This window comes from Myodes glareolus, chromosome 15, assembly GCF_982192425.1.
Source record: "Myodes glareolus chromosome 15, mMyoGla1.1, whole genome shotgun sequence".
NCBI lineage: Eukaryota > Metazoa > Chordata > Mammalia > Rodentia > Cricetidae > Myodes > Myodes glareolus.
Window position 1 is genome coordinate 3205044 of NC_142040.1, and position 25676 is coordinate 3230719.

Consider the following 25676-nt stretch of genomic DNA (forward strand, 5'->3'; position numbering starts at 1 on the left):
AATCTATTCAGAGTTCTGTGACTTATTTATGTGTTTCATGTTGGACACTGGGTTACTAAAAATTTTTAAATTATTTTTAAATATGCTGCATATAAGTTATAGACATGTCTTTGGAGAGTGTTTAAAAAATCTTTTCCACAGTTTAACTTCTGTTCTAATGAATTCAAGATCAGAGGCAAGACGTAATGGGAAGTACCAATGGGAAAAGACCTATCAAAGTTATGAAGCCAGCATCCTGGAGAAGCTTAGAGATATTTCCCTTAGATGGACAGAGGTCTGGGGGGTGCCAAGTTGAAGAGGGCTTTGGAGGTTAGAAGATGGAACACAGTCTCATATCTGAAGTTCCAGATAGACAGAGTTAGATCTTTAAATATTATGATATTCAGTATTACAGTCATTGATGAAAGAGAGGAATTCCATGTAAGAGAAATTTTTAAACTTATTTTTAACTGATATAAAAGACTGGAAAATCTGCATATATTAATAGAGTAAAGTACAATGCCAAAATATATTTATATATTATGTAATTTTAAGTGATATTTAAACTATCTCTGCAAATATTTATCATTTCTTATGTTAAAATTTCAAAATACTTTCTTATACCATTAAGAAACATTTAGTTCATTTTTAAATAAATGAGTCTTAAAAAATCCACAGCACTGGCACTTTCTAATAAGAATACATACTGCTGAAAACAATGGACATAGTCCTGTTTGCTATTGCCATAATTAAACTTTTACATTATATGTTCACTTCTGATAATTGCCAAAGGCACACTGTGCTATATGCCTTAAGCCAGCAGCGGTGGTTTCTTCTGAATGATGTATAACAAATTATTTCTGAAACTTTCTAAAATAATATTTATTCCTGGTTCCCTTAAGAATGCTACATTCCTCATCTACATTGATTTCTTATTTTACTCATGTGCACTCTGCTGTAAGTTAATTCTTGGACTATAGTCTTTACTTACCATTACTGTACTAAAGCCCCAAATGTTTAATGGGTTAATAATACCTAAAACATTTAAAAATACTTATGGTTTCATATTTTTATAAATTAACTTTTCTAATACATTTTAGAATAATTTTACTCAGCTCTAGAAGGTACCTTACTGATATTTTAATAAGAAAATAACTTATTAGCTGTCCAAGAGAATAGTCATTACTTATTGAGAACAATGAACCCATCTTAGATAAATATATTTCTATTTCTGTTCCTTTATTTTTATATTCATTTTTTATTTTGTGCTTTTTATGTAAGTTAGAATCTCTTATTAATAAAATTTACTGATTTGTTTTTAACAAGCTAGCATACATGATATCATATATATGTCTTTTATACAAACAGTCATACCCACAACTCTATGCAGGCATTCCTTATGAATGTTTGTCAATTACTTTACATTTGTTGCTAATGACTTTCCCTTTAACAGAAATCAAAGTTTTATAATTTTAGAAAAGTCTGTTATTTCATATTAAACATTTTGTTCTTGGCAGTGAACAAAAGGGATTGCCATTCTTTCGAGGTTTTTATTTAAAGCATGAATGTATGTTAAATATCAAATATGTAGTTTTGTTTTCAAAACTTATTTATTCCATGTGTATGAATGTTTTATCTGCATGTAGATATATACACCATGTATATTCCTGGTGCCTGTGAAGCTAAGAAGTAGGCATTATATCCCTTCCCTATAGTTACAGACAGTTGTGAGCCACCATGTAGGTGCTGAGACTCAAACCTGGGTCCTCTGCAAGAGCAAGTGATTAAAAGAAAACTCTCCAGCCTTGTTGCAGTTTTTGAGACAGGATCTTGCTATGTCCACTAGGGTAGCCTTGAACTCACAGAGATCCACCTGCCTCTTGCTGGGATTAGAGACATACAGCACCAAACCTGACCTCTAAATAAATCTTGCATATGGACACAGCTACTTTATTATTGCTCGTGCCTATATTACTATGCTCTATTGCCAATTTTCTTGCCAATGAATATCTAAGATTTGGCAAATAATGACTTTAATAATTGTTATAGTGCATGCCAATACTTTTTTACCTGTCAACTCAAGTGACCTTTACTGACTGACGCTGTCATACTTGATGAGATTTTTAAAGTGAGAATGATTGTTTGTAAGAAGCAACTTTGCAGAACGTCCTCCTTCTCAGGACATACTAATGTCACAGAGGGACCACCTAGACAGTGATGTTTAGAAGAACAACCCTTCAAATAATGGAGGGAATTTATGAGCAGTTCTCCCGTTTTCTTTAGTTTTGATTTTGTTTAAGTTTTATAAATTGTACTGATTGTATTTTTGTCTAAAATTTCTTTAAATTTTTTATGTGCAATTTCTCCCCAAATCAGTTTAACACTTGTACTGCCTGTTACATCTTTCTGTTACATCAAATTTAAATTTTACATTAAATTTGAGGTTTCTGTGTTGATTTTCCTCTATTATACTCACCAGTACTTTTTAAAGATTTGATATTTATAAGAACCAAGTAAAAAATATAAAAACAGAATTTATATCTGACATGCATGTACACTTGTTAGTATCTTACAAACCACCTGTGCTTTCAAAGGGAACAGCTTCTGGTCATTTAGAAATGAGGCTGTGGCTGTGGCCAGCATGTTTAGTGCTAAGTTGTACACAGGCTCAAACTTCCTACTGTCCATACTATTACTTTGAGAAATTGAAATTCCACAGATATCAGATTCATCAAATTTACCTTGTTTTATTTTTAAAGACAAATGGCGGGAAATACATGAATACTTCATTGGCTATTTTTTAATTTAATTTTATGTTTTTTATTATCAGTAGTGTATTCTGAATTTATTTCTTGATTTTAGCATTATATGGAGAACATTTTAAAAATTCTACTTTCCCTATAATTTCTGTTCTATTTTACTATGACCGACAAGGTCAGTAGTTATTCCATTCTATTTGAATTTTACAAGCCAATATATGAGACGTTGTCACTAGAGTTTGTAACAGTGTACCAAATGATTTTCTAATCTGTTATTTGATATTTACCAAACTTAGTTATTTCTATTTTGTTAACTATAATTTTTATACTTACAATGCTAACTTTCTAAGAGAACATTTTAAAAAGTAAATTGCTTTATCTCAAATCTGCTTAGACGTGTCTCAGAGAGGGGGTGACACAGTTCAGTATTATAGTTCCAAGGTCTACACATAAACCCTGGCTCAAAAAAACTAGAGAGAGAAAGAAAGGAATAGAGAATGAAAGAGAGAAAGGAAGGAAGGGAGGGAGGGAGAGAGGGAGAGAGAGAAAGAAAAAGGAAAGAAAGAAAGAAAGAAAGAAAGAAAGAAAGAAAGAAAGAAAGAAACAAACAAACAAACAAACAAACAAACAAATGAAGGAAGAGAAGGGACAAAAAGAGAAATTTCTCGACCAGGCGCTTCATACTTACAAGAGATATGTTTGTCGGACTGGAGAAGTCCTGAGACAATGCATCAAGAAGGAGCTCATTACTTAAGGGCTGAAAGAAACAGAAAACACAACAAAAACAATGCTGGCATACTTCCTCTGTGGTATTCACCATTATCACATCTGATAAGCTCACTAAATGGGAAAACTATACCCTTCCCAGGTTGCTAATTGCAAGCAGGCCACAGAAGACAAACTCAGAGAAAGCCCATTGCTTACTGGAAGTTGTTCTTTGGACTCTTTTGGCTGGAGTGGTTTTCCATCCTTATCCTATTCATAGTGAAAACATAACATTAATTATTTTACATGTTATCTCAAATATGGAACCTATACACTAGACAAGGAATGAACAGGCTAAACCTACTGTATATTTTAACATAGCTTATTCATTAAAGAATCATTGTAACAGAGAATATATCCACTGTAATTCAGTTCATATCCACAGCCAACTTATATGCATCAAGCCTTCCTTGGCCACAGAGTCTAAGAGCACAGTCAATGTGGCTGGTGACCCAGAAGAACAGAAATGAATGAACACACACACACACACACACACACGTGAACTACTAAAGAACTACTAAAGCAGTATGTTTCAGAGGTGTGTCAGCAAACCTCTCATTTATAAGGGAACACTGGGACCATAATACAAAGTCAGCTGAAGTTCCCACCCTCAGAGAGCTTGTGTTTGGGTGGAGCACTCAAATTTAGTGCTCAGATATGCTAAGCTTCATATGTGCTTTTAAGTAGCACTTTTGAATAACAGAACAAAACCATAATAATAATAATAAATAATAACAATAATCTTTAGTAAAAGATCTATAAATAAATGATAAATTCCATTTATTTACATGTACAAAAATAAATGTGTGGACAAAGATTTCTCCTAGAAAAGTGATCAAAATAGTTTGCTTTGTTTTCTGTATTTCAAATGTGTTGTGTAACTGTTTAGAGATATCTGATCTGCTGCTTTCTTATAGCTAACACAAGCCTCTTCCTGCCCTGTGAATTCACTTCTAGGTTTGGCCCTTTTTAAAAGGAGGAATCTACTATTTCCAGACGATATCTTACCTGAAAAGGCAGTAAAGATCACAAGTGAGGCATGGGACCCTGGGAGCTCCTGTGCTATGCATTAAAATTGAAATACATTTTCTACTACCTTACCATCCAGTGGCAGAAAGGGGAAATTTGAGTATGACCACAGAGAGAAGACCCTTGCTACAGTGACCTAATGTGAGCCTAGGTAATGAAAGACAACAGTATTTAAACAAGAAGTCAAGCCAGCAACCTGGAAATGTGACAAAGCAATGGGTGACTAACAATATGTGAGATCAGTTCAGAGGACAAAACTAGCACTAAATAAAGGGGCCAGGAAAACCAATCCCTGAGGTAGCAGTACTAGGATTCAGTGAGGGCAGCCTTCTACTGAGTTAGCTGCACATGGCCTGCTTCTATGGAACTAGGATCAGAGATAGATTTGTGTCCTTGAAAATATCCAGAAGAATTAAAACAATGTACATAAAAGCTGCGAATAATAGAAACTCCATCACTTTTGGTTGCAGTATAAAATCCAGAAGTGTCCAGAATAAAAAACTTTAAGGAGAATTCAGTTTAAGATCTTCAGTTGCAAAATAAACTAGTGCATGTAGATGTGTGAGAACTCTGAATTCAGCTTCTCATGACTGCAATTAAAGTACATTTGAACTTTCCTGTTAGTGGCATGGCGTGGAGATGACTATTTATTCAACTGCCCATATGTCTGCTCTGTTTAAAATGCACAATGAAACTGATCGTAATGGGGTCTCTCCATTGGCCACTTGTTCTATTCTGTCCTTTCAGTATGAAGGGACAGGTCAACTTATCACTTTACTCAGTGTTTAACAAGTTCTCATGTCTTCAACTTATATTTAAGGATTAAAAAGTTTTCTTCAAAGGAAGTAGTTGTACATGTTGGTTTTTGTTTGTCTGTTTAATCTGCAAATGGTTTCCCTATATTTGTGGTACTACAACAAACCACATGTCTAAAGGGAAAATATTTGGTAGCCTAGATGCTAGTTTTCCTTCATATTAAAGGAAGAAAAGCCTACTTAATACGTTTTCTTCTCTATTGCTGTCACCGTTGGTTGCCTCTCAGAATTTGAAGGTAAGTCCCTGTTGCTGACACCACTACAACTTTGGACACAGGACTTGGATGAATTGGCCTGGAAGCCCCTCCCTGGGAACTAGCTTTTGCTGTATTAGAAGGTATACTACCCAGATGTGAAGGGTGTGAACTACAGGGACTAGTATGACAAGATATCCCTACAGGTAAAGTGGTAACACATATCTTGATGATGCATATCAGCTTTCTAGTTGGACTTAAGTCTTCACGCATAGGAAAGAATTTCTGATTGGTATCATAAACACAGCCAAGTATCCTTGGCTGATGAGGCCATGGAACTTTGAGAAGAATCTATTACTGCAAATCTCCCAAACCATTATTTCCTTTAACTGCATACTCTGATTGGTTATGATATTTTATTTTAATTACAACATCTCTCCCTTTTCTTTTCTCTCTTCAATCACTCTCATAAATAATTCTTCACTCTCCTTCAAATTTGTAGCCTTTTCATCAATTATTATTGTGTGCATATCTATTTTTGTATATATATTCCCAAATATAAGTGTTAAGTTCATCTGTTACTTGTATCGATCTTAACTGAGCTCTTAGCAGTATTCCTTATCTCCATGGTAAGTGTATTCTCATCCCTCATCAAAGATGCTTCTTGTTGCAGCAGATGGGGACTGTTACAAAAAGCTACAACTGACCAAAATGCGGGATCTCTGCTGCAGGGCTGCATCTTCTGTATATGACAGAGAAGCTGCACTCAGGAAATCTCAACAATTTGGTTGCCTGAACAAGACTTGAACAATGACAATATCAGCTGACTTCCTAATGTGGAAGGGAGAAATTTCAAGGGGGCCCATCACTAGATGAAGAACTATAGGGGCTAATTAATGCTGAGAGGTAGAAAGAATATTCCCCAGGGATGAGCTCAACAATTGCTTATCCAAACCAAGTGCTAAGCCCTAAAATCAAACATATAGACAAGCATCACTAAATGGACTCATTAGATTGTATTTATATATTAACTTTTATGTATGTGTATGTTTGCATATGTGACAATAATAAACAAAAAGAGACTATGAATTTGAAGGAGAAGAGGAGGGAGAAGGAGGGGAAAGGCATAAGTTCAGGATACACACACATACGAAGTTAAAATGAACAAATTTTAAAAGAATATGTTTTAGTTCCTTATCTGGTATTCTAACTTTGTATTAGCAATAGTACAATGTAGGGTCAGAACATAAAGAAATGGGAAGTTTATATTCTAGAACTGCTCTCAATCCCCTTTTTATGCACATAACATTCAGTTAGGAAACAAAATGGGATAATACTCCTCTGCTTACCTTGAACTCTTCTAGTCTATAGTCAGGAGGAATTGTTTCTTCTTTTTCACCAAGTTTCTCAAGGTCTTCTTCTTTAGCTTTCTCCTAAATATAAGAAGTAATTTTTACAATTAGTATCTCCTCCTATACAACGCATTCTTCAGATCTTAAATTTGAGGTAATCTGTTGTTAGCTTTAAACATGCATATAGCCATTGTCTAACATATCCTCAACAGCTTAAACTTAAACACTGTTTTCATGTTAGCAGGTTGCTGAGCTAAGGGAAGGCTGGAAGGAGTACTAGGCACATGCTATTTTTCTTAGGAAAAAGGATGAATACAGGAAGACAAAGATGGGGATTCACAGACTTGGACACAGGTATGCTACCTAGCCACTAGTGTGAATCAACATTAGCACTTCCTAAGGTTTAGCTTACTAAACCTTAAAGAAAGAAAGATTGATTATGCTTTACAGACATATTTTTAAAAGCAAAGTTTTAACTTATTAGAAAGCAGAGAGACATGGTTAGTAAGTCATTTTGTAGAAGCATTTGAGCTGCCATTACCTTAACTTTATCCACCACAGGTTGTTCATCTTCTGGATTTGTTTCCCCCTTTCCCAGGCTTCCAGCCAAGGTTTCTACAGCATCATCTGGCACCATGTCCTTCTGCAAGGACACAGAGGTTAAACCTAAGTTGTTATTCATCCTTACCAATTTAGAAAGGCACATGCTCATTTCAGGTCTCCGTAATCTTTAATAATGTGAACCATCAATATGATTAGAATGGAGGTTTTGAAATGTTAAGAACATTAAAAAAAAAGCAAGTTTCTTATATTAAAAACTGTGTATGCAATTTATATTCTAATACTAAAAACCTTAAAAGATCCAGCTGGAATTTTGACCCATGAGAAAAAGAAGATAAAGATAACCAAAGCTGACAGAGGGAAAGAAGGCAGGATCTCTCACCAAGTTTGGCCAAGCCCTGGGGAGGAGACACAAGTTTGTTCCCTGGCACTTTCCTAATCACATGACTTACAGTTGACTCAGGGTCTTCCTGCTTGTGACTGGCTGTCCTCAGGGCAGAATGGCAATGACCTACTTGAGTCTTGATATTCAGAATGAAATGTGCTAACCCCATGATGCTATCAGCCTGATTTGGCTATGTCAACATTCAAACAAATAAACAGGAAGCACAGACGAGGCATGTTAAGGGAAATGAAGAAACCAGGTATGAACCAAGTGAGAGAACAGGTTCTGTTTTTCCAAACCATGCATCATAAATGCTCCTTAGTGATTATTAAAAATTATTTGAATGTCTCCTGTCAGAACACTTTTCATCAATAGTAAGCAATACACCACACTTAACCTGAATAAGCACCATTCATTAAAGTTTTTTTTTTTTTAGTATTATTATTGTATAGTTCTCTAAACCATCTAAATGTACATATCCCAAGCACACCAAAAACTTTGCATTTCTGCCTCACTGGTTACCCTGGGAAATGTTATTCTTGTTCTCAGTGTGGCTCTGCCTTTGTAAATCCCTACAAAAGAAGATTCCTTCATCTATGCTCCATCTGCACTTCTCCATATAGAAAAGTCCAGACTATGTCATAACTTGAGGTCTGGCTCATATCTGTACAAGACTGGAGGATATCCAAGAACAGGACCATATTTCTCATTCTTATCCCAGTTAAGGACCAGGATAACAGGTAAGCTGCTCAAGGTCAACATAAAGCCTGGCAGTCCTCACCTATGCACGGCAGTGACCAGGAAAAACTTTACAGTGTCCTTATCAACATCAAATGAGGAAACTAGCAGGAAATGTACGTAAGTTAAGGAATTCCTGGGAAGCATGAATCAAGCCCCAGCACCATCCTTACTCCTACAGACAATAACGAGAAGATACTATGCAAGATCTGGAATACATGTGTCCTATAAGAAGAAAGCGAATCTTTCAGGATTCAGATTTTATAAGAGTGAAGCAGTAATCTCTGAGTCATCAGAGAATAGTAATGAAACCCTTAGTAATCAAAATTAAACATGGACTTAGTCAAATATCACACTTCATTCAAAAATTAGAAGACAAGAAACAATGAAGGCCAGGCAGAGGGATGCTGCGATCTTTCCTCCAAAAGGGAAGGGGGGCAGGATCCTGGTCATGATTTGAGTGCAAAGCCAGGAAGAATTACGGCACCGGCCTTTCTGACAAACTTCAGAATGCAGGGACTATTGGAGGACTGTAGACTATTGGAGGTTCAGAAGAGAAAAGCAAAGCCGCAGGCAGCACCTGAATTAAAGTGAAATACAGATGAGGTTTCTGGCACAGCCCTGAAGCTCAAAGAACAATAAATAACAACTCTGTATTAGCTCTCACTTCATTTTCTTGGCACTATATTAGGGCAACACACAGTAGAAAGTGGGGAGAGAAAGAACAGAGCTTGTTCAAGACCCTTTCAATGCTAAGGGCATCACTCACCGATGAGGCTGCTTTGGGTGGTGCCGCCTGCATACTGCACATGGAGGCCTGAGGCACAGTCTCAGACACAGTAGGGGATGTGTCCTTAGATTTCTGGGAAAAGAAGCAAGTGCTCTGAATAACTTTAAAACTACCTGACTAATAAAACTGAATAATGGTGGCTCAATTAGATACTACAAGATGTAAGTTGTAAGCATGATTCTTTTGAATGCTTATTGAGCAATATTCATGTTAAAAAAAAACCTCTTCAGTTACTATAAGAGCAACTGGCAGAATCAGTTTCACATGTGTAAAAGGAGAACATTGAAAATATACACAACATCTCAAGGACTGATCTGAGAGCATATAGCAGTTACAAATCTGTGCATGAATGTAAGGAATGATACTGAATAGGAGTTTCAGAGTGGCCCCTGGACTTGTAGCCTCAGCAGTACTGGAGATCTTTTGAGGAATATATATTCTTAGACTCTCACCACAATGCAGTGAGGAATTCTAGAGGCAAGGTCCCAGTAATTTTCAAATGCTTTTAATCCAGACACTTTAGCAAAGCACCCTGGGGAAAGAGCAGTACCAAAGTATACTCTCATCATCCTTAAGACTGTACACTGATAGATGTTAGGGTGCAGAAGCACCAGTACAGCTCAGATCCTACTTAAACAATTGCTTTAACAGGGCATGCACATGCACACACGCACACACGCACGCACACACACACACACACACACACACACACACACACAAACCCACAAACAAACAAAAACCAACTAAGAACGCCTGCCATGAGAATTCCTTTTAGTAAATGGTGTAGTGAGCAAGGGAAGGAAAGCACCAATAACAAAAGGTCATTTTTGCAGAGCCTTCACATTGAGTAAATCAGTTATGTAGTTAGCCAGGTGGAAGGAAAGCCACAGTGGCAAGCATATACTAGGGCATGAACCCAATCAGTTCATAAGGAGTGCGAAGTTCAGGTTTGGAGCAGAGGAACGATGTAACTAGAAACATCCAAGGTGGGAAGAACTGAAAGGTGTGGTAATTTTATTTAAACCAGCTCACTAGAAACAATCAAGAGGAAATCTCAGATACAAGCATTTCCCTGAAGGAATGACTGCAGGGTTTAAAATTTAGGAATACTAGGGTTAGGAGGGAAACATAAAATACATCTAGAAAAAAGCAAGATGCAAGCATCATGTACAAAACGTGGCCCATGGGCTTTTAAAATCAGCTCCTATATGTAATAATAATTTTGGCTTCACACATTTTCAGAGTAAGAATGAACATTAAAACCCCGTAAGACATTATAAGAAGCATACTTCTATTTTCTCAGCTGGTATAGATGGTTTGTCCTTATATGTAGATCGGCCAAAATCTTCTGAAAGCTGCCCTATCAGCTCTGCTTCACTCAGGTGCTATAACAAGAAAGGCTATGTTAGGAAGATGCTGTGCTCTGTAAAACCATAGCACAGTATTCCCCCTCCCCCTTGGCTAATATAGTTTAGCTACATTGTATTATCTAAAAACAAAAGCTAGCTTGATAAAGTGTATTCTTCATTTTTAGATGTAAGAAAAGCAAAGTACACAAGAATAGAATACTCGCCACTGTGAAAGCACAGAGGTTTCCTACCCACCTGACAGGTCAGCCCCTGGAACCACACAGAAGTTCATGGAGAGGTGCAGACTTTCAGTCTAGGTAATCACTTTGGGATGATTTTATATTTACAAGTACTTTTCAATAAAGTTTTAATTATTAAAAGGTAGAGTAAGTCACTTTTCAAAGTAACAAAAGGAATTGCTGTAGACCTTATTCAAATAAGATATCCTGTTTTAAATAAAAATTGCAGTTTAAAAGTGACTATTCATAATTTCCTAGTCCTTAATGACTTCCTTTTGGAATAAAGCAGAGTAAACACCATTCATGTACTCATTTCCTATAACCTAGGAAAGGAAAGGGAGGAAAAGTAGGAGAGGATTGAAAATGGCTTCTAGCAGGAAAGTTTAACAGCCCTATTTCTTCCAGCAAAGCCAGTCCATGCAGAGATTCTATGAAAATACCCTATAGTGAAAAGGAAGAGAAGAGCAGAAAGAGAGGCAGTGGAGGAGTGTGCTTTTCTACAACCATAGACAACATGGTTGCTACACTCATGAGCTCACAGCGGCCGAAGTTCAGTTACCTGCACAAGACTGAGCTCACCAGCATTTCACCCTAGATGGGAGAGCAGGTCAGGAAGCCACTTAACTCTTTAATGAGCTACTGATAGTGAACACCTTTTCTCCAGTGGCATAACTACTGAGAAACTACCTATGCTCTAATGAATAATCCCACACTTGGGCTCATGCAAGCAACGTTAACTCTACCTGATGGCTCATTAAAAATGACATGAAGAAGAAAAGAAAATGGAGAAAAAAGAAAAGCACTTGGAGCAGTGTTAAGCATATAGCAGGTGATTAAAAATGCTGATTGGTGTCATCATGACAGGAAACAATGTATATTTAAGGCAATTTAAAACTATTATAGTATTTCACACAGTTACTAAATACAGTTCTAAATTAAATGCTAAAATAATATATTAACTCCTAATGATTGGTGAATGCTGCTTAAAAATAATAATCTAGTAATAAATATGAGGTAAACCATCATTAAAATATATGTAAAAGAGCAGAGGCCTCAGCCTTAAGTTACCACCAGAATTTGCCTCAGTACTAGGTTGTGTGTGATATGTGATCTTTTAAAAAGTTCCTAATTTACACTATAGATTTCTGTTATCTGTAAGTGTTAGGAAAATCTTATTTTCCAACCTTAGACTTTTCTTCAGGCTCTGGCAATAGTGGTTTTCCATCTTTATCCTGAAAATAAAATTAGAAATTTATTGGAGATAAAATAGAAAAATTTGCTTTCATGGCCCCTGTTATGTTAGTTTGAGGCAAGCCCAGGATGTAAGATGTAAGCTTATTTTTTTATTATTATTGTACTTGAGTGAATTCATTTTAGATTTAATTTCTGTAAGTACCAACACAGGAATCTGTTCAAAAGCCCAAACACTTCTAAGGATGCTATCATTTGTTTTTCATTACAAGTTACTGAGAGATTTATTGTTTGGTAAGGCAAAAAGATAAAAAAGAAACAAAAATAAAAACAAACAAAAAGTGTTTTACAAGAATAGTACAATTGTGTCAGTGGGCTGGATTTGAGTATTTACTGTGTGTATAGGAGAGCAGGGTTGGTTTTTTTCATATCCCATGGGTCCCAGGCTCAAACTTAAGTAATCAGTCTTTGTGACAAGCATCTCTACCCACTAAGTCATCTGGCTACCCCTTCCTTAATAGAAGATTAAAGAAAAACCTCACTTTTAAGGAGCTGGGTATGTAGGATCAAGATTGTGATCCCAGCAGTTGGGAGCTCGAGGCGACCGGGAGCTCAAGGACAGTTTCCACTACCTACCGAGTGAGTTCGGGGCTAGTCAAGGTTCCTTCAAAGCCTGCCTCAATTCTCCAAACCAGGATGGGGATAAAAATCATTTTTTGTATTTTAAACACTGTTTAGGTCTTGAACACGAAATTTCACAATTTACGAAATGTTTTCTCCTTCTTCCAAACAGTGAAATAGGTTAGAGTTTTAATGACTACTTTAGAAGTCCTGTTCTGCGGAAAACTTACCATAGCTGGCTTTAACCTGTACTCAGAGGGGACTGTGTTATCATCCTCACCACATTTCTCCTGTCTTTCTTCTTTTGTTTTTGCCTGATGAAAATGAAGAGGAGAAAAAAGCAGCAGTTAGATGATATAATTAATAGAAACTGATGTCACCTACTTCATGTACTACAGAATAACTCAGAATTGGGTTAAAGTATTTGGAATGCTTCCTAAACCACAAAGTGCAAGTCTGTGGAGAGCAGTTGTGAGAAGGTATTGGGATAGACTCCCTGTTTGATTCAAGATTTAGGAAGTCATGGCACCCTTGAGAGTGTTGTCTCTCTGGCTAATAATCCTTCCTTAGCTCATTAACTTTGAAGGGTCACCAAAGTAAATAAACGTTCCTTGGGGGACAGTAAGCACAGGGCAGAAGTTAGCTGCAATTATTTTAATAGCTCTATATATGCCCAACAGGGCAGTTAGCTAAGGAGAAAGAAAAGTACATATCCAGTTCTCTCATCCAGTTCAGCACTGGGAGAAGCAGACAGTCATAAATGTGGCTTCTTCATGGACAACTGGCTTTACTGATTTATAAAGGACTCCTTTCAACAGCATCAGGACTTACTTCACAAGATCAGTGAACCAGGAGCAAATAGACACATCAGAAATAACTAGCACTATAGCAGACTACTATTTCTCCTCTATAGCGTCTGTAGTGGAATCTTCAGGTGAGTCCTGTAACGTCCCATGTATAAAGATTTGTATCGATTTCAAGGCAAGGGTTTATAATTCAGAACCTAAGGTAGCCGGCACAATAACTTCAGCAAATTCTGAGCCAACCCACTGCTCCCATCTTCACCTCAACCTCAGACTGGACTGGCTAATTTTTTGATTAAGTCTTAAAAATTTTCAAGCAATTTTAATCAGTCAGGCACTTTTTGTTCTGGGACTAGAATTGTATGTTGTTTAGAATGGAAAGATTTTTCTTATTTTCAAATTGTTACTGTCTGTGGGAGTTCTGATACACAGGAATACTGCCCTACTCAGGGAGGTGTTTTGTGTCTAGTCCCTAAGGAGACTCCATGAATATCAAGGGTCATCCAAATAGGAAGATTGTCTCCATACTTCCAGGCTATAAGCAGATATACACACAGATGTATCTCTTTTTTCACCTCTTTTTTGCTTCTTACATTTTTAAAATGGCCACACCATATAAGACACCAAAGGAACAGAAGTTAGAACAAAAGGAAGTCTACCATACTGCAAACATGCTGGACCAGGTACACATATCTAAAAATCGAGTGGCTTAAAAGGTATCACTGTAGGCAAAACAAAGTTTATGTGTTATAAGTGGGATTGGGTTTGTTCTCTGGAGACTTTCATTGTTTGTATAGGTGTTGCCTAATGAGGGAGGTGCTGGGATGGCCCTGGACTCCAATAAGAAGCAAGGACTGTTGCGAGGCTTATCAAAACACAAGGCTATTCATTACGAATGATCACCCCCAGACTCCATGAATTAGCTCAAGAATTTAGAGGATTGGAAGAGTTTCTTATGAAATAGTTGTCATTGAGGACTAGGAGAAAGCTCACCTGACATAAGTGGAAAGTTATTAGTGTTTTGGCATTCACTAGCTTCTAGGACAGTGAACACACTCCTACACATAATCTGGAGAGCAACTATATTACCCATGGTGCTGTATGGGTTCCTTTTACATCACTGTTTTCCAATTATTCATCTGGGTTGGTGACTGGGTTAGTTAGACTATCCTGGTTCTTCTACTAGGTTTACACATTTTCTTTCCATATATATATATATATATATATATATATATATATATATATATATGGAGAGAAAACTACATATGCATGTGTGTGTGTCTGTCTGTCTGTCTCTGTGTGTGTGTGCAGTCTTATTAAATTCTAATTATTTATATCAAGCCTGTGGCAAAAGTGAAATCCATAGCCCCCAGGCGATAGGTTCACGGTATAGAACCTCCTGGTCACACTCAGGCTCCACCAAGACCACCATCCTTAGAGACAGCAGACTCTGAGTAATGTGCACCTCACAGTATCTGGACCCATGTTCCCTTTCTTCTGAGCACATCACATGGTCCTGAAGGGCAGGGATTGTTTCTCCATCTCCCTTGTGTTCAGCATCATGAAGCTTCTCATGCCACACTGCAGCAGGGGAGCCCTCCCAGAAAGTAGAAGACAGAAACTGGCCCATAGTAGACCTGGGCCAATTCAGACTCAGGCAGAGTTCCTGGGAGTCAGGGAGAACAGGAAGTGACAGCAGAGTCGGGGCATTGTGACACTGCTGCTTGCCAGCTTCCCTTCTATGAACTGACAGGGTAGTGCTCCTAAAGCCTTTGCTTGTCTCGTTCCAGGATTCCTGCTTTGTCAGATACAGGAGGTTTACTTCTGTTCTTTTCCTGAAATCACAACTTAATCATTACTTCTACTTGCTACAAGCTTTGACGGGCTTGCTAAGGGCTGGGAGGCTATGAGACAAATGTGCTTCAAGTGTGTGTGAGCTTCAGTAAACAAGCAGTTGAGTGATTGCTGCTCAGTTTGTTTTAACCTGAGACAATTTGTCAACCTTCTTTCCCGTGTTTATACAGAAGGAAGTTCATCACACTCTTCGGTGATCACCTCCTTCCGCAAGCACTCTTCTGAAAATACAAACTCACAATACCAAGAAAAAACAAATTTCACAGATTCTCACCTCACCACTACTGTTATCTTATTGCCTCTTTAGCTTTGAGAAAGCAGATTAGTGTTTCTTTCTTTTTCTTCCTGACCCATTCTTCCTTCTTTCCTGACAGAATCTCACATGTTCACAATCCTCCTGCCTCAGCCTCCTAAGTTCTGGGATCACAGATGTATGCCAACATACTGAACGAAAGGGTTTTGCGTTCTTGAAGTGCTGGATTCCAACCCCAGGTCCTTGCACAGGCCAAATCAAGATCTGACCACTGAGCCACACGCTCATTTTTCAAGTGTTAACACAGAAGATGTTTTTACACAAACACTTACACATCTGCCATGGTTTCCCACTGTCCAGCAATAAATACCTACATTTACCAGATTCTAAAAGTGAGATAATGAAGAGTTGCTCATTTTCAATTCTAACAATGGAAAAGAATTCTCGTCCTGTGCCAGTGTTCAGCTTCATGTGTGAATTATAGGTCAGTACCTCTTTGACTTCGTCATCTTGGCTAATGTGGCACTCAGGGTCTGGCTGCCGGGTGCCCAGTGACTCTGACAGGGCCTGCAGGGCTTCATCACTCATGACACCCTGTTAAAAGGGAAAAAGTCAGTGCATAAAAACAAAACAGAAAATTCTTCAGCTTTAGAGTTTAGAGAATCCATATAATCGATTTGTTTATTTGTTAAATATACATTTTAAATACAGAAGGTAAATTGTGGATTGGGAAATTACTATACAGGAAGCATTATTTGAAAATTAAAAGAGGAAGAAAAAAGACTTACTGATGAATGAAAGCTTGGCCTAAGACACCAGACCTATTCCTATAGCAACAGCTAGAGGGCACACTCAAGACTTATTTTGCAAGTAAGATATATGATTATAATAAAAAGGATATTACAAAAGACCCTTATCAAAATAAAAGCTGCAAGCAAGTAGACTTGTACAATCCTGTTTTTCTTTCTTTTTTTTTAAAAAATGTGTCTGAAATGTCTTCTGAAAGCTCGGCCCTTCAGCAAAACAGCTAAGTTCAAGTAACCGAGAAGCTGAAATGGCCTCTGAAGACAATGCCAGGGCTCTGAGAACTCCCACTGCCAGGGTGTGGTGCTCCCCACAGCTCTCTCAGGCATTGAGATAAAAATAAACTATTCCCTCCAGCAGGGCCGAAGCAGAGGCAGCCCTGATAGAAACGGCCCTTAGCATTATCAGCACCCCTCACACGGGCACACATGCCCACATCCAGTCCGGAGCTGCAAGAGCAAACCCTGAAGACAGAGTTAGGTTACAGCTTGTTGCTAAGGCAGCAGAAACAGCTTTGCTGACATCCCTAAAATGACCCACAAAGTTCCCTTGAGAAACTCAAATCTAAGATTCCATGTTTCAAGAGTTGTGTCTGTCTCTGTATTACAACATTAGATGGTCTTGTATGACAATAGTAAAGGCTATGCTCTATAATTATTCATAAATAAGCAAACTCAGGCCAATAACTGTTGTCATGTGGGCTCTGACTATTTAAGGAAGTGTATACCTCTTCCACCTTCCTTTTCTTCTCCTGGGGAGGAACGGCACTTCTGGTCACTCCAGCAAACTGAGCTTTGGAAACGTCACCTGTAGATTTCTGAAAAAGAAAATACAACAGATATTTACAGGTAGGTGATGGAGTTCAATTGTGATAAACAGAACTAAAATACTATTTTTACATCCAAGACACTTTCTGGCAGAAGCTTCCTTAACAAAGCTAAAAACAATACCTCTTCCTTAGCTTGCTTTTCAGTCAGAGAACTACAGGTGAAGTCAGAAGACAAGGCGTCTATAGCATCATCAGGTCCCATGGGTTTCTAGAGAAAAGAGCACAGAATAACCCCTAATTGCCAAACTAGAGATTAGGAGTCTTGCAAAGAAACATTTTTTGCATTCCTTAGATATCAAATGAGAACCATTAATGAAATAACTCAGAAGGAAGCCATGTTTGGAAGGGAGTGGGTGGCTTCTCCTTTTCCCGCCTTCTAACAGAGTTACATGCGGTTATATGTGCTCATCATACTAATATTATTAGTATTTACTATATCCTTTTATCTTCTTGACCCCATCACTCCACCTCCATACATATACGTGGCCAAGGAACAGTGAAATAGCCCCATGCCCACCGTTTTTTCTAGGAACAGAAAAGAAACATTATCTGATTAAGAGATTGGTGTGGTCATCACCTTCAGATGCGGAATTGTTCGGGCTTTTTCACTGTGTTTTTTTCTGATCCTGGATTCAGGCACACTAGACAAGTACTCTGTCACTGAGCTATATCCCCAGATAACATTTTACTTTTGATTTTTTGACAGAGTATAATTTACCCAGGCTGTCCATGAACTCAGCCTCCTGAGTAACTGGGATTACAGAACGGCATCACCAAACCCAGTTTGGGACTGGTAGTTCTATACCCTCAAAGGAAGATACACCGCATTGACACAGATCTGAGAATACATGCACACAAACTCACAGGGGAGTCTGAAGGAGGTCCTGTGATTCCTTCCTTTTTCTGAAACAAAAGTGAAAGAAAGTGAGAAGTCAAAATTAATTCTTCTGATTTATAAAATGTATTCTCAGTCTATTATGAACTAAACTGTGTAATTTCCCACGGATACGCTGAAATTCCAAAGAACCTCAGAATGGCATCTTGTGGGACATAGGATCTCTAAATAAGAAATTCAGTAAAGCTAGGTCATTAGTGGCGATCAAATGAAACTAATGTCCTTATGAAGAGAGCAAAATGAAGCCCAGAGCAGCCAAAGGGAAGGCAATGTGAAAGGACTCAAAAAGCCTAGCAAACAGGCCTGAAAGAAGCTGCCTCTCAGAGTCCTTGGAAGAAGCCAGCTACCCCAGATCCTAACTGTGACTTACAGCCTCTGGAAACAGCAAATGACACATTTTTCTTCCTTAAGCTATCCAGTTTGTAATACATTGTCAGGGAGGTTCTAAATGGTTAGCACACTTTTTATTAACCACTGTATATGGCCCATTCAACTTTCTAAATTTTAATATTAATAGGAAATTATCTTCCAAGAAAAAAATAAAAGTAGAAGAAAACTTACAGCCAGAAGTTCCCTGTACTCTGGAGGAATAGTTCCTTCTCTTATTCCCAGTGCCTCCAGGTAGGTAGAATCCATTGGATCCTAGAATTAAATCATACATGAAGATTTATTATGCCATTAATATGCTGACAGTGATATATAAAATGAAAGGATATGCCAGTACTAATTTTTTGTAACTATTGAGATGAAAATAAATCATTAACAAACTAAAACTGAACATGCCCCAAAAGTTCTGACGGTATGCTAACAATTACTTAATTAGACTGATAGATAGCACTTTGTACTTTAAGACCATCATTTCCACCATTTTCTATTGAATTGCCATTTTCTCTGTGTTTTTTATCCTTCATAATCTCTAAAAGTAAATATTTTGTTACTTTTTAAAATATTTTCATCTCATCTATGGTTTATTTCTTATACCATGATACATTTTATTTTATCACTTTTTAGAAATTAAAGTGGATCATATTTTAAAAAATATTATTCTGTATGTGGGATTATTCATAAACATTATATATCATAACTTTGCATGTTTTCTAATGCTATATAAATAATATAATTTTGTTGGTCTGGTTTATTCAAAATTATGGCTTTGTATTATATCCATGTTGATGCATAAAGAAGCCACTTTCCCTTTAGGAAGCACTGAGTAGCATCCTAGTCTGTTAACTATATTGTTTTCAAATGTTTTGCCAGATATGCTTCTTGCAGAACACACTGGCAAAGCTCCTAGGCTCTCCCTGGAAGGGACCTATGACTGAAAGGGACACTTATTTTTAGTATCTAGTGCCTTAGTTGAGTTGTCTGACTTTCAAACTTTTGGAAGTCTGGTCATCCAAATGGCACCACATCATGCTTTAAGTCATTTTCCTAACTCCCTGGTGAATGTTATTTGCTCATTGTCCAAACAACTTCTTATTTTTCTACTGAGTTGTATTTTTCTCTGGTTTTCTATTTATTGTAAATTATAGAAACAAATATTTAATGGTATCTATTGAAAATGTTTTCTCTAATTAACAACATTTTTAATATCAGGAAACAAAATTATATTACTTTTTGGAAAGTAAGAATAGATTAACTCAGATTATAAGGATATAAAACTCAAAATAAGTTCAAGTCCACTACATCAAATCTAAAGGACAGAAAATAAGACTTTCTGACCTGGGCACCATCAGGTCTTTTCTGAACCAGTGAAATTATGCAGCTGTCACAAGGCAGACTGTTTCCACGCTGACCACTAACTTTTGGTTTCTATTATCAAGGCTGATACCATCCTGCTTCTATATATTCAGTAGAATATGATATGTCTTCCTATGCTTAACAGTCACAGCTTCATGTGCTTCCCTATCCATTGAAGATGAATTCTTACTGGCTTCCAATTACATACCAAAACTACTGGTCCAGTGTACCATGAATCATCTTTGTGAGTATCTTCAGGTTCCCCTAAAGTGTCTATCAGGTCATCTAAAGCATCCATGTCTGACTGGAAATGAAATAGAAAGGATGTAAATGTTATTTGGTAGATATATTGCCCTTGATTTTTAACTACAAAAATTTATCAAGTACTGTAACTTTTCTTAAAATAGTTAAAATTCAGCCCATTTTTATTATGAAGATACAGAGTCCAGATTCTGAGTTGGAAAGATAAAAGGTTACATTCAGGTAAGAATCACCATTTCAAAACGTACCAAGTCATTAATTACAGCAACAAATTTATTAGTTTATAATGGTTATCAAGTCAAGATACTGACAGTTAAAACAGAAAAAAGAAAAAGAAATGCAAGAATTAGCCACTTGGTACTTGTTGCTTTTCATTCCCCCACTCCCAAGTTTCATAGTACATAATCTGTAGACAGTATGTCTTTCAAATAGTAGCTATTTTTAAAAATGAATTCTCCTGTGTTTTTCCATTTCTTTATGAACATTGTTGCTGCTCACTTGCTTGCCCAAAGATAGCTCTGAAGAGAAATCATTTGAGATCAATGGTGAAACATATATGAACTGTCAGTTTAGTTTGACAACATGAACTCAGCATAATAATGAGAGGGATCGACCACCTTGCTTTGTAGTTATGGATAACTCAGTATGAACAGGCACCTGAAATGGAAAGACCCTCATTACAGAGTAAAAGTGTCACTGAAAATGACCACATTCCCATGATGGTTTTAGGACTCATCATTATTGATATAAGTAATAGAAATTAGGGTCTATTAACTTTGGACTATTTTTCCTTTTTAAATTACTGTTGCTATTTCTTGGAGAGGGCATAGACTTCAAAGAAGTACCTTATATTCTTTACCAATAAGAATAGTTAGACAGTACCTTATATTCTTTACCAATACGGAATACTTAAAGAGGTAATACTTAACTCTCAAGATGTCCCTATTCTACAACCAAGTGACGGACAAAGTCACTTATCAAGTCTCAATCAGTTATGCTATTGCTAAAGAACACATTTTCAGATTAGAAACTATTAATAAGCTCAGTGTATTGGAACTCGAATTTCAAACTTATATCATGAAATGATACAAACAGTGTGAAGGCCTCACTTTCAACTTGGTCATAATTTCTTTAAACTCAAAGTCATTAAATTTTTGCTTTAAAATCACATGAAATCAGACCGAGACAAGCAGCAGAGAACAAATGTCTGATGGTGAACTGATGTGATGCCCATACCTTGTCAGAGGGCTTCTTTACTTTGGACTCCACTGGTGAAGCTGGCGTTAATGATTTCTTTTCTTTTTTCTAGTGGGAATTTAGAAGGACTTTAAAAACTTTCATATACCTTTATGAAACAACTTTATGACACATTTAAGATGAATTATCCAAATGTAATAGCTTAGATCATGTACTAGTCCCCTGATCTGCTCTAGAGAGCAATATTGCATGTTTCAGAACTAACTATAAATGTGAAGCCTATTTAGTGATGTAAAAGAGAATATTATGTATCTGATTTGTGATAGACTGATCTAAGTACTTGACAAGTCTAAGGTTTTCCTTATGAAAAGGGAATTAAAATATTGTTTGGTATATGAAAGAAATGGAGATGGAAGAGAAGAAAGAATGGGAGAGAAAGGAAGCAGAGGAGGATAGGAAGGGAAAGACTGATAGAGGGAAAAGAAGGAAGGTAAAGGGGATGAGGCAACTTTCCCTGGGTTGCAGAACAAGGAACAAAAACATGATCTGTATCAGGACTGCCTGGGCCTTTATTCACCATACTTGTCCTTGGCCTTTCAGCCCTCCACGTTCTTTCTGAAATTGCTCCTTGTAGCCACTGTTCCCTGGGTCTTTGCGTCCACTCATCAAGACCACTGTGTTGCTTGCCTTGGTATATCATTGTTCTTTTCTTGATTTTCCTCTCTCATCATTAATTACCATAGTTCCTCTCAAAGACAGTAACTTTCCTACCTGTAGCTTCCTTCCTCTGTTCAGACATGATTTCTGAAGATGTCAGCTCACATCTCTCAACCTACCATACCAAAGCAACATTCCAATTCTGCTGCTGGGTTTGTGCCCTTGTCTTGTCACCTTGGGCAACTCTGTTGCCAATGACTCTCTGTTTCCAATGACACATATTCTGTATGTTCCTCATTTGTGATGATGATTTATCACAAATCATCTAGGGCTAGGAACTAAACTTTTGGCAGGAATTATATTGATGAGGCTATTTCCTTCATTTAGGACCACACAGGACCATGTATCATTTGAAAGCATCAAATTTGGGAAGCAGATCCCAGACTGCATTTGTACACCAGCAGTGACATGCATGGCTGCTTGAAACTTCCCAGTCACTTGCGCTGTCCCTTGGTTTCACAGTGATAATGTGAGGACAGTGTTGTTACCTAACTAGGGGATGTGAGGATTATGTTAATGATACTTGACAAGCACAGTGTAAGTACTTGTATACAACTAAAGACTAAATAATCAACTGCTGTGACTTTGATAGTGAAAACCCTGTTATGTACAAGCCATAATCTGGGATCTGAGCCACTTTGGAGAGTCAGTTACCACTTTGCGTAGAGACATTCACACACCTTCCTCTTCCTCTGTCAGCTCAATCTCTTCCTTTTTCATCTTCATTCTCTCCCTTCCCTCCTCTCTCTCTGTCCTCCCTTCTTCTGTGCACCAAACAACAGTCTGCTACATATCTTCCCTTAGGCCTGTCATATACTTCAATCCAGTGTAGCCCAAACTAGGCACCCTTTTCTCCACATGAAGTCTACGAGCTTGTCAGCCTTTCAAGGGTAACCAGAAGCTCTGGGACAGCGCTGCAAGGCCTCCACTCCACTCATAAGGAGGCACTGCAGACCACACAGTGAGAATTTCCAAAAGTTTTGTATTGTGGCCTTACTTCAGTGTAATCAGTGTACGCAGGCAAGATTTTGAAGTCCTAAAACACTGTATTTTACTTTACCTCTGCTTTCGTCAGCCAACTCCCTCTAAAACCTAAAACTTCAACTTCTGCAATAACTTTGACTAGCTCCCAGTTTTTTCTTGTATTCTAGCTCTAAGCAACACTACATAATGATTCACCGGCACCTTTGAAACAGCCCCCAAGCAACCTTTACCCCCCTGTCACTATCAACATGCTGCCCAGCATTCTCTTGAGCAGCCTTAACCTGTCTTTCTGGTCTTACTGCCACCTCTGGACTCTGCCTTCTGACACTGGAATGTGCTTGTGCCCAGAACTCATCTGACAACTGTCAATAGCCTGAAGCCTTTGTGAATCTGGAATCCCGGCTGTCCTTCCATGCCTACCTCAGAGGTCTCTGCTCTCTCAAAGTGCTGTGGATTCCCCATGTCAGATGAAATCAACCCTTTCCTCATAAAATATCTCTCTTCAGGAGCCTCTTATTCTGCCTTGAGTTAAAGTTTCTCTACTTCAATACTAGATGTGGTGCAGCTAGGACAAGGACATTTTTTTTTTATTTTTTATTTTTTTTAGAACAGGGTTTCTCTTTAACTTTGGAGCCTGTCCTGGAACTAGCTTTTGTAGACCAGGCTGATCTCGAACTCCCAAAGATCTGCCTGCCTCTGCCTCTCAAGTGCTGGGATTAAAGGGGTGTGCCACTAACGCCTAGCAGCTAGCACATTCTCAGTCAATTATAATGCCATATACTAAATTAAGACAGATCTGATTAATCCTACAGAGTTGGGAAAGAATCAGGAGTAAATCAAATAAAATAACTTATGGAAAGTTCCAGAATCAAGCCAATGCATAATGGAATTCTATACAAACTTTTCTTAGTGGGATCATTTAGCTTTTTACTGATGACTTGGGCTAGTTTATATGCAGAATCAAACCTCAAATTTTGAATGCATTCATTTAGTCTAGCCTAAACTAGGCACCCTTATCTCACATGAATTGTACAAGCTTTTCAACCTTTTAAAGGAAATCAGAGGCTTAGGGGCAGCACTCATAAGGAGGAGCTGTAACATATCCAAACTTGACCTGAAATCTACTCATTTTCATATTAATTCATTTAAGAACAACCACGGTAATAAGATCATTCCAGGTAATGGTGGGTCCTGAGCAAATATACAAGCAATGGATTGCAAAAGCCCTCATATGTGAGTGTTTCTACTTAAAAGTTTCTGTGAGTTTGGTTAAAATAATGTGCATGATATCCCAAGATACCATAAAGCAAGATGTTTCAGGGCATGTGTCACACCTTTTACCTTTGTCTGAGACTGTAGGACTGGCAAAGGAAGCTCCTCCAAGGTGCCAAGGCAGGCTTCCTGGACTGGCCAGTACATCCACACTCATGATGTGAAGGCTTGTCATGCTACCAACTCATGCCCTTGCTGTAACTGTGACTTAGTGGTAAGACTGCTAATGGACACATTCAAAGCTGAGTATAATGCGTACTTAAGCATTAATGTTTTATGATCTTGACTTCATACCTGTGAGTCTGGAAGGCAGGGCCAGAGCCAACTTACATTTTAATTTCCTTGGTGTTGATACCAGGCTTTATATGCCAGGTGCCCAATAAGTGTTTAATGGATGCACACATTTCAAAACTATTTTAGTATTTAGTACTACAGATTATTATTATTTCTGTCTTTTGTGTGCTTCTTAGAACAGAAGTCTGACATAAAAGATCATGTTACATCTGAACGTATGCTCACCTTGTCATCTGCCTTCTCCAATGCTGCAGTCACAGTCACACCAGCAGCCACACTCCCACCAGCAGCAGAAGGAGCACCTTGTGATTTTGTCTGAGAGCAAAGAGAGAAGAGTGACAGGGCTAAGTAAGCACCTTTGACTATGACCAAGAGCGTGAGTTTCAGATGTCACCAACACCTGACAGTTTGCTTTCATGGAATCACTGTTGGAAAAATTTGCTAGCTTCTTCTGCATGTAGTACAATTCTGGGCACAACACAAGGGTGGGCTCAAGAGCCTTCAGTGTCCATTCAAGGTAAACAGATGTGAAAACACCATTGCCCCAGAGCAATGAGGTCAGTGTGCTGTGTTGAACTAGAGCCCACAAAGGATCTGTGGTTGCCCCTGTCAGCTGCTCTCATCCAATCCCAGCTCTCCACACAGTCCAGCTTCTAAGAGAAACTACGAATTGGAATTTTATGTGAAATGTCTTGGCATCTTTTGTCAGTACCTAATTAAATATAATTTTGATACTGTTAGAAATAATTTTCAACAATATTGTTAGCCAAACCAAAAATCCACGTGGCTGTATTTAACTCCTGAATCATATATTTGTGAACTCTGATATCTGAAATAAAATGCATGTAAAGTGGGCTGGCCTAGTATTATCTTCCAAATGCTCTCAATGAGAAACGTCTCATAGATATTTCTTTTTCTAAGGGCAAAGTGCCTCTAACTGTGTAATTACAGAACTGATTTTTGAGTTTATATTTCAAGAATTCATGTCTGCCATAAGATGCAAAAT

The 25676-nt window shown here is 37.7% G+C and overlaps 1 protein-coding gene across 8 annotated transcripts in view; it reads right to left on the minus strand.

Annotated features, from left to right (window-relative positions):
• The window catches only part of Cast (calpastatin), a 102567-nt gene that overhangs the window by 15417 nt on the left and 61474 nt on the right, over positions 1–25676 (minus strand). For 7 of the 8 annotated variants that reach the window (XM_048424639.3, XM_048424670.3, XM_048424656.3 and 4 more), the window contains 16 exons: positions 24896–24985; positions 21443–21511; positions 20154–20249; positions 18767–18847; positions 18175–18213; positions 17432–17518; positions 17209–17298; positions 16170–16271; positions 12998–13081; positions 12140–12187; positions 10657–10752; positions 9347–9439; positions 7435–7536; positions 6891–6974; positions 3663–3713; positions 3427–3495 (listed from right to left, as the gene is read on the minus strand). In XM_048424639.3, coding sequence (XP_048280596.3) covers positions 3427–3495; positions 3663–3713; positions 6891–6974; positions 7435–7536; positions 9347–9439; positions 10657–10752; positions 12140–12187; positions 12998–13081; positions 16170–16271; positions 17209–17298; positions 17432–17518; positions 18175–18213; positions 18767–18847; positions 20154–20249; positions 21443–21511; positions 24896–24985 — 1281 coding nt within the window. The remainder of the gene's footprint in view (positions 1–3426; positions 3496–3662; positions 3714–6890; positions 6975–7434; positions 7537–9346; positions 9440–10656; positions 10753–12139; positions 12188–12997; positions 13082–16169; positions 16272–17208; positions 17299–17431; positions 17519–18174; positions 18214–18766; positions 18848–20153; positions 20250–21442; positions 21512–24895; positions 24986–25676) is intronic. The other variant, XM_048424661.3, reaches the window with a different exon arrangement.